Source organism: Vipera berus (genome assembly GCF_964194415.1).
Source record: "Vipera berus genome assembly, chromosome: 1".
NCBI lineage: Eukaryota > Metazoa > Chordata > Lepidosauria > Squamata > Viperidae > Vipera > Vipera berus.
The window spans coordinates 132,571,126-132,587,540 of NC_138202.1; the positions used below are offsets into that span (position 1 = coordinate 132,571,126).

A 16,415-nucleotide genomic window follows, 5' to 3' on the forward strand; every position below is an offset into this window, starting at 1 on the left:
GCAGCCAACATTCTCTCTTCTTTTTTTTCTTGTTAAGCTGAAGAAGTAGGAATAATAATTTTTGGAAGATGTTTCACAAGGTTGCTTTTTCTCTCAGTAACCTCTTCTCCTCTGCAGGAAGTAGAAAGCCTTGCTATGAAGGAGAAGCAGCAGCTTCCCTGTACCTGCTCTTCTGGCCCCATACCTTCAAGGCAGTCTTCGAACAGCCACAGTCCCACCCTCGTGTGAGGTTGGCCATGTCTTACAAGTGTGGCAGGAACAGTGTGTGGGTAGTGATTTTCAAAGTGGTGCATTTTCTTCCTGTCTTAAGCATATCACTGAGCATGTGGGGAAAAGACCCAGTTCAGTGCTGAGATTGAGCACTGATGACAGGAACTACTAGGTGAACCGCCCTTTTGTTGCCGTGAATAATACTTGAGTGAAGCAGTGAGCAAAGTAGCCTTTATACAATGGAAGTAAATGTGTGAAAACTCATTGTCACGTATATTATTTTCTTATTCTAATTTTGTCTCCGTATTATGGGGTGACTCGGGACTTACTCTTCCACAAATAGAAGATTCTTATAGAAGGAAGGTCACAGAACAGCGTGGGGTTGTTGTTTTCCCTGCTGTCCCTAAAGTTTCCATCATTATGTCCCACGGTATTCACCCAGTCCTCAAGAAGACTGTAGGAGCAGCTGCCTTAGTCAGGGAAAAGCAAGAATTTATTCATTTATTTGATTTTTGTACACTGAATTCAAATTAATTTTGATATAATAAAACATAAAACTGATTTTATTTTCTGTGGTTTTCTTTTTTAATCCTAATTCAGATATTTGGACAGCTTTTTTCCTTTAAATTGTTCATGTCTTTGTAAACATGATTCTCTTGCTTTCAGAAGAGCAAGAAAGGTTGGGGCGAAGATGAACCAGATGAAGAATCTCATACACCACTTCCTCCTCCAATGAAGATTTTTGATAATGATCCTACACAAGATGAGATGGTAAGGCTCTATCTTGCATTTCTCCTTGGGATGACTTCATTAAAAAGAAAGGGGGGGAAACTCCATTAGGATCTAAAACATCAAGTTTATGTGGTTTTATTTGTTGTTTTCCAAGGCAAAAAATGGAACTGAATCATCTACTTTCAAAATCTCGGTTATACAGTATATTTAAGTGCATTGATGTCTATTTCCTGCTTAAGTCTTTATAATTTAACCTGCTTACATTTGTAGCTTGATTTTTTTACATTCATACTTTTTATAGGTATTAAATGACGCTTCTTTTATTTTGTTTGGACTTTTGGACTTCTTAGCAGTCAGACCTCTTATTAAAGTTCAGTTGACGACCAAGAAAATTCTGGATACAGTAAACTTGTACCCTTGCTCTTGGGTACAACCTTCCAATATAGTTTTCAGCTTCCTACTGCTCTTTTGATTGCAAGCAAATAAAAATACTTCTATGGTACTGAACAGCACAAAGGCTTTAATATTTGAAATTTGTATTTTCGTGGATTGCTGAAGATTGGAGTGCTTCATTTATAATCTAGATGTGTTGCACAACGTCAAGGGGGGAAAGGCCAATAGAGCAATATTGGCTGCCTTTCTGATCAGACGACTGAAGAATAGTCAAGTGTTGTGGATATTACTTGACTTGGAAGGATTACATATCTGAGTTCATGCATCATGTAAAGTCATAATGTAATTTGTTGTGTTCAGTCAGGCACTGCCCTTTGTATGCCACAGTTTATGGCTTAAATGTAGTGTTTGAATTCAGTCACAGTGCTTATTGAATGAACTGTAGTGAAAACAAACTGATTCCGCACTGCTGTCTGTATACAGCAAAAGAATTAAAATAAATTACAAGTCCTTACTTTCCCAAGGGAAAAGACATTGCTAGCAACTCTACTTTCCTTAAATATATTTTAATCATTCTGGTTGCACTCACTGTGAAAACTGGAGTTTTTAGATCCCATGAATCTGGTTGACATAGAAATCCAAAAAAAAGATAGGCTTCTCCAATAAGTAACCATGCTTTGCTTGCTACAGTATTTCTGAATAATTTTTGAAGCTTGCACAGCTCTATTATTAGTAAGTGCTAATTCTTCCACATTATAGGTAAAAAAGTAATCTTTCTCATATCCTGGAATTGTTTTAATATGGCTTGTTGGTAGCCTATCAGTCACACAGAATCAATGAGAGAAGAAGATAAAAACAAAATTCTTAGTGCACAATATTCTTAGGGAATAATGCAACAAGAATGATACATCACTCACTAACAGTTCTTAGCAAACCTTCATCTGGCACTGCTGCCTAATGCTTGTACAATAGTCCATTTTGTTGAGAGAGTTATTTGCCTGTCACTACTTGGGTCCAATTCAACCACACTTATTAATTTCACTACAGTTTTCTTGAACTTTTGATTATTTTACTCCTTCGGGGAAGTCTACACCTGTGGAGATCATTAAATTATATAAAGGTTAGTTTATAAAGAGCCTTTTACCCTCAAGAACACAGGTGACCCACATCCAGGTATTACACAATTCTCAGATTGATTATACATTTTTCTGAATATGTTCAGTTTCTTTTTGCATAGAAGAGTTGGAACATGGAAAAATATATTTTTGGGAGCATGTAGTGTTGCTTTTGAGTATTTTAGGAGTCAGAATCAGCCCACTTGCCTTTGCCTCTTTGTTAGTAATACCCTCAAAAGCAGAAGAAGTAGGTCAGAAACTCATGTTGCCATATAAATTACTTCATTGGAGATCTGGTTATGCTAAAAAACTTTCAAAGTGAGTCTGGTATCCCAAAATTTGTATATGTGAATGTATGTGCAAGAAAGGAACATGAATAGATTGTATAAGGCCCCAGTTGTTCTTTTCAGGCCCCATATTTCTTGTTGATGCCAAAATATTCCCTATCTGCTTTTAAAATAGCCAAGTCCTAGGATCTAACCTTTAGAATCTATGTAGATATTTACACATTCAGCAGCCATGTATTTTACTACTTGAAAACCAGTGGACAAGAAAAGAGAATATCTGAATATTAGAGAGTAACCTGCTTCAAATGTTACTTTCTTAAGGTAGAAAGTGAGTGGGGAGCAGTTATGGATAGGTTGTAAAAATATCTAATGATCTGTGAAGTGTTGGCCACAAAAATTGTAGTGTGAACTGAAGCTATTTTGCTTTCTTTAGTAGATTCTTGCTTGATAGTCTTAATGGAATAAAGATGGTAGCAACTGACGTTCTTATCTCTCTTCCCCACTCACATTTTCAAAGATGTCAGTGGAAATAAATAACAGTCTAAGTCCTTTTTTTGTTTTTAATTGAATACCTAGCAGCATTCAGCAATCATGCTTGGTACAGAAAGATTTTTGCTGATAGAATTCTGGACTAGCAATACGATTAGCTTGATTCAACTTTTTCCGTGTGCTATTGAAGTATAACAATTAACATAGTAAGAAAAGAAATATGTGTCCTATAGGCAGAGAGGAAGCAAAGCCTTTTTCTTCCCCTTATCCCCAAATATTTTACATATTTAGCACCTGCTGATTCAGAAGAACACTGTTGACATCTTGAAAGAGGTAAACAAGAAGAAAACTGTTCTCTATGGCATTTTATTTTGCTTTTTGTAGGGGGGAAAAACTTAGAATCATCGTGAGCATAAATTCTAATCACAGCTTCAGAACTTTTTTTTTGTTTTTTGGGGGGATGCCACTCTGTTGTTGAGTCCTGTGCCTTGTATATGTCATGGTCTTTCCCCTCCCCCATAAGCTCTCCATGTATTTCGTGCTTTAAACCTAATGTATGACCTCAAACTGCTAACAGCTTTCCTCTTCTCATTCCTGCTAACCTACTGTCCCTTTGCAAACTGGTGTCTTGCAGTCTTCCTCTTTGCTAGCTTCTCGACAGACCAGCTCTGATGTCCCAACTGCTGCGGATCTTGTCAGTGCAATAGAAAAATTGGTCAAAAGCAAGCTGGTGAGTGTAGAGTCCTAAGATCCACTGGACAAAACTGTAGCATAGCCACACAGAAGGTCAGTTAGTCTCTGTCCCAGCCGATCCTGCCTTCTCATCTTTGTTGTTCTGCCCATTTGAATATCTAACTGAACGTGTGTTCTGTAGTTTTTTAGTTGTACACTGAGGTAACATCTTTGTAAAACTGATCAGTGCTGATTTACTCACTCTACGCATTATTTGATAAGCCTCTAGGCACGTGATTGCGGCTTTCTTGTCATCACAACTTTTTTGATGTTAGTGAAAAAAATGACAATGCAAATCAGTATAAAATGTGTAGAAATGCTGCCATGAAAATGTTTTCAGATGTGTTACCTGTTTTAAATGTTTGCTGTAAGGGATGCTTATTGTTTCATGTATGGTAATCACATCTTTTTTGCCACCAGAGAGAGTTAGTTTTGGAAACTTTGGTTCAAAGATATTTAGCATTGTTTATGAAGCTGTATGTTCATTTTAATGTTTCTCCTTCAGTTAAAGAACTTCAGTTTACCTATAAATGAAGACTGTACAGTGCAATGAGGAATGTAAATAAGAATAACAATCTCAGATAAGAATGTTCAGTAACAAGCTATCTTGAACAGAATAAAAGAGCTCCAAGGACTGCGCTTAAAATCAAACAACATTACATAACACTTTTTAATAATTGAACATTACAAATACTCAGCTAGCTGAAAGAAAAGTGTCAGCAACTCAATATTGCAGCTGGCTATAATATAACAATTTGTTTTAATTTAATTCCTTTCAAAATTAACCTTGTGCCTATGATTTTACATCAGCCTTCTACTTTCTTCCTTTTTCGTGTATCTAGATTTCTGCTCAACATTTTAACATTAATCCAATTTTCTGTGTGTTTTTTTTAAAAACTGGAAAAAAACAGTAGTTTAATCTCTGCTTACAGACAGGCATCTGATCTTAGGAAAAAAATATTATCCATTTATTTAGAAGAATTGCTATGCAGACAACGCTCCTGTGATGCTAGAAACTGTTTCCCCTTAGCATTAATCAAATACTGAAATATTTTATTCATGATTATTATAAATCTAAAATATCAGAGAAAACAAGGTAAATATATTGTCTAATTAGTGGTTATAATTTCTAGTTTTGTCTTCCCCCCCCCCTTTATTTCTTAAGACTTTGGAAGGGGGCTCCTACCGAGGAAGCTTAAAGGATAGTACTGGATGCTTGAATGAAATTGTGACGCCTCCAACCCCCCCTTCAAGAAACCTTGAAGAGGAACAAAAGGCCAAAGCTATGAGAGGCAGGATGTAAGTTAATCTGTTATTGATCTGTTTTGCAACTCTATATCTGATGCCGTCTCCTACTACTGTAGAGTTTAGAAATGTCTGTGGGAAGAAATTCCCTCTCCAGCCACAGCCCATATTATCAAGAGCAGATTTATTTATTATTAGCTTTTTATCCTGTTTTTGTTACTGTGTAAGTAACCTGAGGCAGCAAACATTCCTAATACTCCTTCCTTACTCCTGTTTTCTCCACAACAACAGTCACCATATGAGGCAGGTTGGGCTGAGAGGGAGATTGGCCAAAAGTCAAGCTGCCAGCATTCATGACAAAGGTGGCACTAGAATTCATGGTCTCCTGGTTTCTAGGCCAGCACTTTAACCATTACACCATACAGGGTCTTAGCATGGATTTGATAGATCCTTAAGTAGAGAGGAGAACAAATTTTATTCCGCTAGGAGAAAAAAAACATTATTTGCATAAAATTGGGTGGAGTTTAAAAAGTATACATTGATGAGAGCGATAATATCAGAATCAAGTACTGTAGGACAAGGAAAGTGTAGACATTAGCCAGTACGTGTCTTCTATCCATTGGCTTTGCCTTGGTTTAATCAAAATCACACTGAAGACGTAAGAGATTCAAAGGCAATCGGATGTGCTGAAGGCAATGGGAGCAAGCTAAACCTAGTTCTTTATTAAGTTTTTATTTTTACATAATGCAAAAGATAAGTCAATAGAAGATGAGGGTTATTCTGGTATGATTTCAGCCAGCATCTTATCACCTTGCCTTTTTTTTTTTTACTCAGCTCACCTTCTCAGGATGAGGATATTCAAATTTGGCGCTATTCCAAATTTTTTGCTTATTGAGAATTGCAAACTAGTCACAAATTGCAACTAGTCACACTCCATTAATTTAGAATTAGTTTTGGTCAGTGCTTGGAGTAGAGGCCTTGTGAAACCGATATACACCTCTTTTGAATTCTAGGTTTGTTCTAAATGAACTGATACAAACAGAGAAAGACTATGTCAAGGACTTAGGAACTGTGGTGGAGGTAAGTTAAAATAAATTAGTTTAGATATAAGCTGTTTTTCAATAAAAAGCTAATACTGAGAACTTTTAAATCACAATCTGATTAATATTGACTTTTTGCGAGCCATTCTAAATATTCTTAAAAGTCTTAACTGATTTAAACTCATCTAAACAAGTTGTCACCAAGTCTTTAAGGCTCATCTAAACTTGACATATCTCTAAACTATTAATAAAGAAACTAACTAACAGAAGCATAGACATTAGTCTTGCATATAAAGATCTGCTATTACAATGAGTAGTTGATTTTGTTTGCTTGAAAAATGAACATTATTACTGGTCATATTCCTGTCTGCCATTGCCACTATTTTTTTTCCCTTTCCAAGGGATTTATGAAAAGAATAGAAGAAAAGGGTGTTCCTGAAGATATGAAAGGGAAAGACAAGATTGTATTTGGAAACATTCACCAGATCTACGATTGGCACAAAGAGTAAGTCTACAAGCTACTATAAACAACTAAATGTTAAATTGTACAATATTTATATTTATATACATTTAATTTGACCAGTCATTACATCTCTCTTTCTTCTCTCGTTTGCAAACAACCTGAATACCCAGATATTTCCCATTAGCATAGATCGACTTCTGGCACTACGTAGCATAATTCTTTTTTTGCTGTATTCTAAGTGCTTTCTAGGGACGCGGTGGCTCAGTGGGTTAGGACACTGAGCTTGTCGATCAGAAGGTCGGCAGTTTGGCGGGTCGAATCCCGAGTGCCGCGTAACAGAGTGAGCGCCTGTTACTCGTCCCAGCTTCTGCCAACCTAGCAGTTCGAAAGCACGTAAAAATGCAAGTAGAAAAATAGGGACCACTACGGTGGGAAGGTAACAGCGTTCCGTGCGCCTTTGGCGTCTAGTCATGCCGGCCACATGACCACGGAGACGTCCTCGGACAAGCGCTGGCTCTTCGGCTTTGAAACGGAGATGAGCACCGGCCCCTAGAGTCGGAAACGACTAGCACGCATGTGCGGGGGAACCTTTACCTTTACCTTTAAGTGCTTTCTATATACATTCTATATATGCACACTTTCTATGCTTTCTGTTAGAAAATTGTTTTTCATGTAGAATTTGTACATATGTTTCGGCATGGGACGTAAATGCATCTCCCAGTAGTCTTTCTGCTTTTTTTTTGTTTCTTTCAACCTTTTCTCTCCAAAATTCACTCTTGAAGTTAGTAAATAATGGTTTGTCCTACATTCAGAACATCTTACTACCTTTGTATGCTTCATTCATTTTCAGTTTTGTGGTAAACAGTTAAATCATCCATGCTTTTTGCTTAATTCCTTTTCCATCTGCACATATGTATAATTAGACTTATGCTTCAGTCATGTATTTGAAACACAGAGAGTGTTTTCTGTTGACCAAAAAGTCATCATTGGCATCAGTTTTGGGATTCAAATATGTGAACAACTGGTTCTCTGTGTGGATGCCACTTCTGGAAGTCCATTCTGGGCCTGGGCAACCAAAAATTAGCTACCTGTTCTGCTGAACTGGTGCGAACTGGCTGAATCCCACCACTGATTGGCATTAATTCCTTGGTCTTATCTCATTCCCACCCATCTGTTCTATGACCTTACAGAATTTACTTTTGCCTTGGGTTGCCTTCATGTAGAATGTTGCACAGATTCCCTCCAAATTGACCCGTAGGTCTTCCATTATCTTCATTCATGAGACAGTAACATGCAATTACCACAAATCTATATACTTCTGCTTTCAGACGCATCCACAGCAACCTAGATGATACATGTTTTTATCATTTCATTCATAATTATCATAAGGAAGTATTCCACTCTCTTGTGGTTTGTATATTTTAAATGTTTATTTTTTATTTTTAATGATAATTTTTTTATATTTTTATAAGGATTGTCTTTATGCATTCTGTCAATGTAATTCTACAGTACTGTAAAATTAGCTCATCTGTCTGTGATTTCTATCTGGTTTACCCTGCAACACTAACAGACAGGGAAAACATTGTTCCAGAACTGTCCTGATTCTTCTTTAGCTGTTGGCATTAGCTGAAGAAGATTATGACTTATTTTTTAAAAAAAACAAGGGTTGCTATTGTATTGTACCTACTGTTTTTTTGTCTCTGGAATTATAATCTTGGCCCTTTCTGTTATTTAAAACTGTGTCATGTGAGGATCAATAGGATTTTGCATTTTTAAACAATGTTTATTTTAAGACATGAAGGACTGCCAGTTGGAATTAATTGTTGGCATGACAACTGTCTGAAATGTGAGTAGAGTGATATTTGCAAGGAAATACAACATTCAGATGAAGCTACAATTTATATGAGAATACTAGCAGAAAAAGACAAGAGAATAAAATTGGGATTTAAGGCAGAGTTGTTTGTAGAACTACAGCCCCTCTTTCTGTTGGACCCTTTTGCTAGAATTATGTGCAGTTATCATTGTTAGCATATTCTTGAAAGAACTCTACTCTAGTTATTTTACCATGTTTACCATAATTTAGTAAGTATAATACGTAATAAAAATAAAAAATAAAAAGGAACAAGCTGTTAAAATGAGCTGTGTGTATTTGAAAGTGGATACAAGGTACAGGTGGTCTTTGGGTTACAACAGCATTTGGGAACATAATTTCCATCATTAAGCAGTGTGGTTGTAAAGCATGATATGTGACCACATTGCTTAGTGACAGCAATTTGGGCAATCCCAGTGGCTGTCATCACCTTAGATCTGAGCAGGTCATTAAGAAGGAAATGATAGGATTCCCAGTCTAGGAGCTCAGGGGGGTGCTCTGAGGGTTGGGGGTGCCATGGGCCATGCTAGAGTATGGGTGGGCAGTGAGGGCAGTGGGCGGTCAATACAGAATGTGGGTTGGTCAGTGGGGGCTGCGGATTGGAACTACAGAAGGCTATTGGGGCCACAGGAAGGTGCTGCAGAGTATATGTATCACTTGTTCAGCACCATCATAGCATTCAAAGCTTGCTGAACAAGTACCTGTAACTTGAAGACTGTCTGTACTCAGTAAAAATAATATCATCCAAACAAGAAACAGTATCATGAAAAGTAAGAAGGAGAGAAATTCACTGCTAAGATTGGTCTTTATTCCATAACCTAAAGTATCTAAGGACTGATTTAGGCCTTCTTGAGGTACAGACTATGTATATTTGATTTTTTCTTTGATGATAATTAGGAAGATCTGATTCAGTCCATACACATTGAGCTACAGAATAAAGACCAATTTTAACAGCAACTGGATTTTTATCTTCGCTGATCAATCAACAATTTATTAATTAAATTTATCAATTAATATACAGTATATTAAATGGCTTTATACCAGTGATAAACATTTTTCCCAAAACATTTTGCTTCATTCCTTCTCTTACTTAACTGTTTTACTTTGTAAAGGAAAGTTGTCTTATAAATGCTTCTTCTACATAGGAACAATTAACATTCTACTTGTTAATAGCAAGATCGTAATGAAAGACAAGTTATAATTTCTATACATTTACCTAGATTCCCCCATAGAATTAGCTGCCCAAATTGAGTAGAAGATAAACATAACAAGAATATTATTATCAGGAGGAAGATTTTGGGAGGATACAAATAGCCATTTATTGTACACTCATACATGATATTAGAAAAATTATCTGAACGTCAGCCAAATAACAGACTAAGTTTTTAGAGGTAACTAATGTAACATCGAGTTTATTTTCTAAGTATAGAATTATACAGTGTGTCAATGGAGCATATTGGAAAAGAGGGATTTTGAGCGTAGTTTGCCTATTTTATATTGCAGCTTTTTTCTTACTGAACTGGAAAAGTGCCTTCAGGAACATGACCGTTTAGCACAGCTCTTCATCAAACATGTGAGTTACAAGTTAAATTTTTCTTAAAAAGAAATTAAATGCATTTCAGATTTGCTCACTTTACGGCATCATTTTTTAAAGATATCAAATAAAAATTCTAGTTCACGATATTCTGATTTTCCATAAGTTTTTCTTTTCTAGATATAAGCAGTATTCAGTGGTGGAATTCAAATACCTGAACAACTGGTTCTCTTATTTGATGCAGGCCTGGGCCTCTAGGGCCTAGAATGGACTTCCAGAAGTGGCATCCCATGCACTTCCAGTGGGTTGTTCTAGGCCTGGGAGGCCTCCTCCGAGGCCTATACCGGACTTCTGGAAGACAGCCAGTTCTCTGAATGCAGCAAAATTTAGCTACCAGTTCTGCTGAACTGGTGCAAACCGGCTGAATCCCACCACTGGCAGTATTTTAATTTCAGTCATAATACAAAAAAGCTATATTTTGCTTAGCATTTTCTTACAATTCAAACAAAATAATAAAAAGGAGTCTTTGCTGAACATTTAACTTGCAACCCTCTTAAACTAAAATGGTTATGCATATTGATTAGGTTTTTCTTCCTAGCTATAGCCTTGTCATTGTGTTCAGGATACAGGTCTTCAAAGAAAAAAAATCTAATGTAGTATATAGATGTACAAAAACAGAACACACACCTTCAAGTAATACATTCCAGAATCTAACTTGCAAAAGGTTATCTGAATGGATGGCAATCAGAGTTCAGACCAAGAACTGCATGGTCAACATTTAGAGATGATCTTTGGAGAAACAAAGACAGAAGGAATCCAACTCTCTTGGTCCTTCTTAATCTCTCAGTGACTTTCAGTGCCATAAATCATGATATTGTTCTATTCTTACTCCATGGGATTGGAGTGATGGGAACCATTCTTCAGTAGTTCGATTTTTTCCTAAGAGAACTGATCCAACCTGTGTGTCAAAGAGAGACAGACAGAGACAAAGAGGTTTATCCAGGGATTTTGGTTAAAGTGATGCAAGACACTCTGATCTCATGAAACTGCTGGGAGAGGTCATCCATTGACACAGCGTCAGATATTGGTGGTATGCTGATGGTATCTAATTATGTATTCAGCCCTGCACCAATTACACAGTGTTGCAGAAGTGCTGACCCCGGTGCATAGGAGGAGCAGAAATAGATTTAGAGTGAAACCCTTTAAAACAAAAGTGGCTTTGGTTAGCGGTCCCATCTGAATGCTTTCCCCAGCTTAGTGTGTATATGAACTAATCTTTTGTTCTTTTGTTTTCTTCAATATTTTAAGGCGCTCCCATCATTTTTTTTATTAGATTAGCGGACAGGAAAAAATGTGCATGATTAAATTCATTTTTCTGCTCTGCCCAATGGCTGTGAAAGTTGTAACATCAGCTTATTCTAAGATAGCTGTGTATTTCACTTTTTACAGGAGAGGCGATTACACATGTACGTGGTATACTGTCAAAACAAACCAAAATCAGAATATATCGTAGCTGAATGTGGAACATATTTTGAGGTAAGTTTGGATGCCTGTTCTGTGCCGCAGTTCAGATATGAGGCCTGATTTCTTCTTTCTTCTTTTCATGTAATATATTCATGCAAGTTTTCCCCTGCTTGGACTGTTGGCTTTGCTCTTGTGTTGTTTTGCTTTTTCAGTAAATACTTCCTCATATTTAACAGTGGATATTTGTTCTCGGGTAATACTTGGCTTCTTAGCTGGCAAAAGTGGAGAATGTATATGTGAGTAAAGAATGGAAGAGAGTAGTTCCTAAATACTAACTAGTTTCTAACTTTCAATCAGATTAAAAAAAATTCCTAAAACTTTAATATAGAAATTAAATTTCTGGTAACACTGTTTTGAATTTTACTTGCAAGTTAGGGTTACTTTCAGGTTATATAATGCTCTGAATGACAAGTACTGCTGATAATTTGGCATTGCTTTTAGTAAAAAGCAAGGTTAAATTTCTTATAAATACATCAATTAAGCCATTCATTTTACATTATTACATTACATTTTACATTATTTTGCAGCAAGATTCATGACTGATTAGATAAGATACAGTAAGGCATGTTATCAAGTATTTTCTGAATAATGGCATTCTGCTTGTTATAGTGCAGGTGGTCCTTGACTTAACAATCACAATTGGGACTGCATTCATTGAATGAAATGGTCATTAAGTGAGATGTTGTGCGACTGCTTTGCTCAACAACCACAATATGGTCACTCTTGGTTGTGGGTGTTGAGCAATCTCATGGGTCTTTAAGCTGTTGGAGCTCCAAGGACTGTCTTGACAGGGTGGAGGATACTTTGGCATGGCTCCACTGAGGAACTGAAAATCCACCTTGCCAAAATCCAAGTAGGATTTTCAGCTCCTGAGTGGAGAGACACTTGCACGTACGGTGTACGAGATCTCCTAGGATCTTCCTCAGCTGCCTGAGGCACCTTTTACTGTGTTACTTCTCCATTTCCTACTTGGATTTCAGCTCCCTCTCGTCTCTAGGGGACTGGCTGAAAAAGCTGCCTGCGATAGCAGGCAACAGCAGTTGGCAACCTTCCTTGCCAACTTCCCCATTGACTTTCGGGGAGGTCTGCAGAGAAAATGGTAAATGGTGATCATTTGCTCATAGGGCACTTGGCAACCAGTTGAACTTGTGAACAGGTTGCCCAACGTCCAGACAGTAATCATGTGACCGTAGAAGTGGTGGTGCAACATTTTGCAAAGGCCAGAGGTGCTTTACGAACCATCCATCATTATAGTCATGAGTTGAAGACTATCTTTGTTTAGATGATGGGCTGCTCGTTGTAAGATGTTCCGTAACCTCAGACTAATTTTTGTAGGCACAATTGCTGAATCTGAGAAACTGTAAGCGTGGTCAGTGCCCTGATTGGATCCCACATCTGCTCCCTTGAGTCTCATGGGGGGGGGGAAAGCAAAGGAGAAATTAATTATTTTCTCTCAACAATGATTTCTTCTACTTTCATTTTATAGGAAGTGCAACAAGAAATAAACCAGCGGTTAACTCTCAGTGACTTCTTAATTAAGCCCATTCAAAGAATAACCAAGTATCAATTGCTTCTCAAGGTAAAACATACCAAAAGATAACAAATGTGAGGTATATCAAAAATTCATAATTGACTGAAGTATAATTAGGAGGGTCTCCTTAAGGGGAGCTGGGCAGCAATATACATTGAATAAATAAATAAATGAATAAGTACTATGTTTACCTGTTTTAGCCAGCAGTAATACAGTACCTAGCCAGTTTGTTCCAGTTTGTGAAAATCAGCTTTAATTATTTTGGTATTTGCTGGACTGCTTCCTGAGGATATCATGCTGGTCCTAGTGCTGAGCCTGATCGCTATGTGTACAAATACTGTATAAATAAACTCACCGTCACCTGGTGGTCATCATGATGAATTACTATTGGAACCAGATATCTAGTTGTCTTAACTCCTCTGGTTTTAGTTGTGTGTTTTTCAGAAGTAACACATGAAAGGATTCATGTAAAAAGTCTTTTATAATTTTAGTAAAGCTTTATGAACTTTTTCCCTCCACCTGAATGGAGCTAAATATTACAGTCTTCATCAGGAAGTCTGTTCTGTGTGCCTCTATTGATCACGGTAAAATGTTATTTAGGATCAAGCCTTTGTAATCAAAATGGTGGCATTTCTTTTATGGAACTTCTTTCTATCCTATCTTATCTTATCATCTTATCTTATCTTATCTTATCTTATCTTATCTTATCTTATCTTATCTTATCCTGAATTTTGGAATAATGGTTCCTAAAAGAATGTTAACATTTTTAATATTAAAAATGCAACTTTCAGCCTTCCTTTTGGTTGGCATTAGTTATCTCTTGTAAAGAAGAAATTGGGACATGGTGGCTCAGTGGGTTAGGACGCTGAGCTTGTTGATCAGAAGGTCAGCAGTTTGGCGAGTCGAATCCCGAGTGCCGCGTAACAGAGTGAGCGCCTGTTACTCGTCCCAGCTTCTGCCAACCTAGCAGTTCGAAAGCACATAAAAATGCAAGTAGAAAACTAGGGACCACTACGGTGGGAAGGTAACAGCGTTCCGTGTGCCTTTGGCGTCTACTCATGCTGGCCACATGACCACAGAGTCGTCCTCGGACAAGCGCTGGCTCTTCGGCTTTGAAACGGAGATGATCACCGGCCCCTAGAGTTGGAAACGACTAGCACGCATGTGCGGGGGAACCTTTACCTTTACCTTTACCTATAAAGAAGAAAAGCTATGACTGCAGGCAGATAGAGCTATTTCTCTGATCTTTATTGCATGTGCAGTGTCATAATCTAAACTAAGTACCTAACTTCAGTCATAAATTTTATTAAGTATATAATCAGATGGTATGTACTATATATAAAATAGGTTTGAGTATAATTCCAGATAATTCTGCAAGAAGACAACAGTCATATTCATCTTTAAAAGTGCATTTAAATGTTAATTATTTTTAAAGAATGATATTCTTTCCCATAGGATTTCTTCAAATATAGTGAAAAGGCTGGATTGGATTGCTTGGAAATAGAGGTACAGTTTCTTTGTTAACTTTTATTTTATTTGGTGACTGATACACTTTTTAAAAAACTGTTTAATTATAATACATTTGGATATTTCTAATTGGAGATTGAATTCCTTCCTTCCACCCTCCCTACCTCCCAGCAAGTGGGCAACAAAGCATGAGTTTATGGTTACCCATCATTTTCTAAAATTGCCTCTGAGGCCCGCTTGTCTTTACATATTTCCAAACAGAATGTTATCCAAGCTCTTTAAAGTAATCTGTGGATTTTTGATCAACTGGAAACTGCATTTCTTCAAAGGTCAATTTGATGAATGGGCATCTCTTCACAATATATCCATTTTCTGATTCTGACCTTTATTCTCTAACTGGAAGGATTGATCCATGTGTGGTCCTAGTCAGAGTAGAATGGGGGGGGGCAGAAAGCTTTTTATTTGTTCCCATGTTTACTCTGCTCCCCCTCTCTTACAGAAAGCTGTAGAGTTGATGTGCCTTGTTCCTAAACGCTGCAATGACATGATGAATCTGGGACGACTGCAGGGCTTTGAGGTATCCCTCCATTTCTTATTCAGTGATGCCAGTTGCTTTTTTTTTTCTTGAAAAGATGAGTGAGGCTTGTTGAAAACTTTAAGAATGTATAATGGCCTCTTTCCAACAATTCTAGCTATTAGCAGTGGGAATATTAGGAGCTGTCCTCCAGAATATATACAGGCTTTGAAAAAGTTTTTGAGGACAGAGCTCATCCTATCTGTTATTAAAGCAGACTAATTTTTGGGGGTTTACGAATGCTTAAGTTCACAGAGTGGTAGGCTGAAGGTCTCTAACCTCCTTGATCCCATCTTGCTTTCTGGAGCAGGTTGGCTCGTCTTATTGCCACCACATTTTAGAGCAGACATGTCAAACACAAGGCCCGGGGGCCGGATCTGGCCTGCGAAGTGGTTTCATGTGGCCCGCAAAGCCATCCTGGAAACAGTGAGGGAACGGCCCCCACTGCCTTGGCCCTGGCCCAGAGACCCTCCTTCTGCCAGAGACCCTCAGATCTGTCCCACTCCTGCCCAGGCCCCCATAGGCACCCTTGATGCAAACGATGTAGAGCTGGCCACGCCCACCCAGTAGGCCACACGCACTCTAGCCACGCCCACCCAGTAGGCCACGCCCACCCTGGCCATACCCACCCAGCCCCCTGAGGGCAACTGCAATGCTGCTGCGGCCCTCAATGAAATTGAGTTTGACACTCCTGTTTTAGAGGCATCTCGCTTGGTGTCCCCCCCTAATCAAAATGTGACAGAGTTGTTGTAACCTGTCTTACTAGTCTGGTAATTAAGAAGGCAAAATGCAAAAGCTGAAACAATTTCTATAGTGTCATTTATGTATGTATAGAGATGACTAGAGCATTCCACTCTTTTCTCTCATGTTTATAAGCAATAAATCAACTTCCCAATAGATAAACACCTTCCAATTTTCTTTTTAAAACTTTTAAATTAAATTTAATCTTAAACATTCAGTGTGGAACACAGCAGCTTGCAGAATTAAAAACGATTAAAAAGATTAAATTAAATCCCTGAAAAAATATAAAAACCCCGATTAAAACTCTCAGCCTGGGCCGGAAAGCTCAAAGAGCCAGGTCTTCAGGTCCCGGCGAAATGAACAAAGGTCGGGGGCAGTCCTAAGCACCGCGAGCAGCTGATTCCAGAGGGCAGGCGCACCCACAGAGAAGGCCCTCCCCCTGGGTGTTATCCACCGGCAATCTTTTAC

At 37.9% G+C, this 16,415-nt stretch overlaps 1 protein-coding gene across 8 annotated transcripts in view; it reads left to right on the top strand.

The window, feature by feature from the left end:
- KALRN (kalirin RhoGEF kinase) overlaps nt 1-16,415 on the top strand; it is a gene marked incomplete at its 5' end in the record, with an annotated part of 564,822 nt that overhangs the window by 505,082 nt on the left and 43,325 nt on the right. For 4 of the 8 annotated variants that reach the window (XM_081316371.1, XM_081316370.1, XM_081316373.1 and 1 more), the window contains 10 exons: nt 877-981; nt 3,861-3,956; nt 5,124-5,257; nt 6,217-6,283; nt 6,645-6,748; nt 10,080-10,149; nt 11,560-11,646; nt 13,121-13,213; nt 14,621-14,671; nt 15,132-15,209. In XM_081316371.1, the coding sequence (XP_081172497.1) occupies nt 877-981; nt 3,861-3,956; nt 5,124-5,257; nt 6,217-6,283; nt 6,645-6,748; nt 10,080-10,149; nt 11,560-11,646; nt 13,121-13,213; nt 14,621-14,671; nt 15,132-15,209 (885 nt within the window). The remainder of the gene's footprint in view (nt 1-876; nt 982-3,860; nt 3,957-5,123; nt 5,258-6,216; nt 6,284-6,644; nt 6,749-10,079; nt 10,150-11,559; nt 11,647-13,120; nt 13,214-14,620; nt 14,672-15,131; nt 15,210-16,415) is intronic. The other 4 variants (XM_081316372.1, XM_081316375.1, XM_081316376.1 and 1 more) reach the window with 3 other exon arrangements.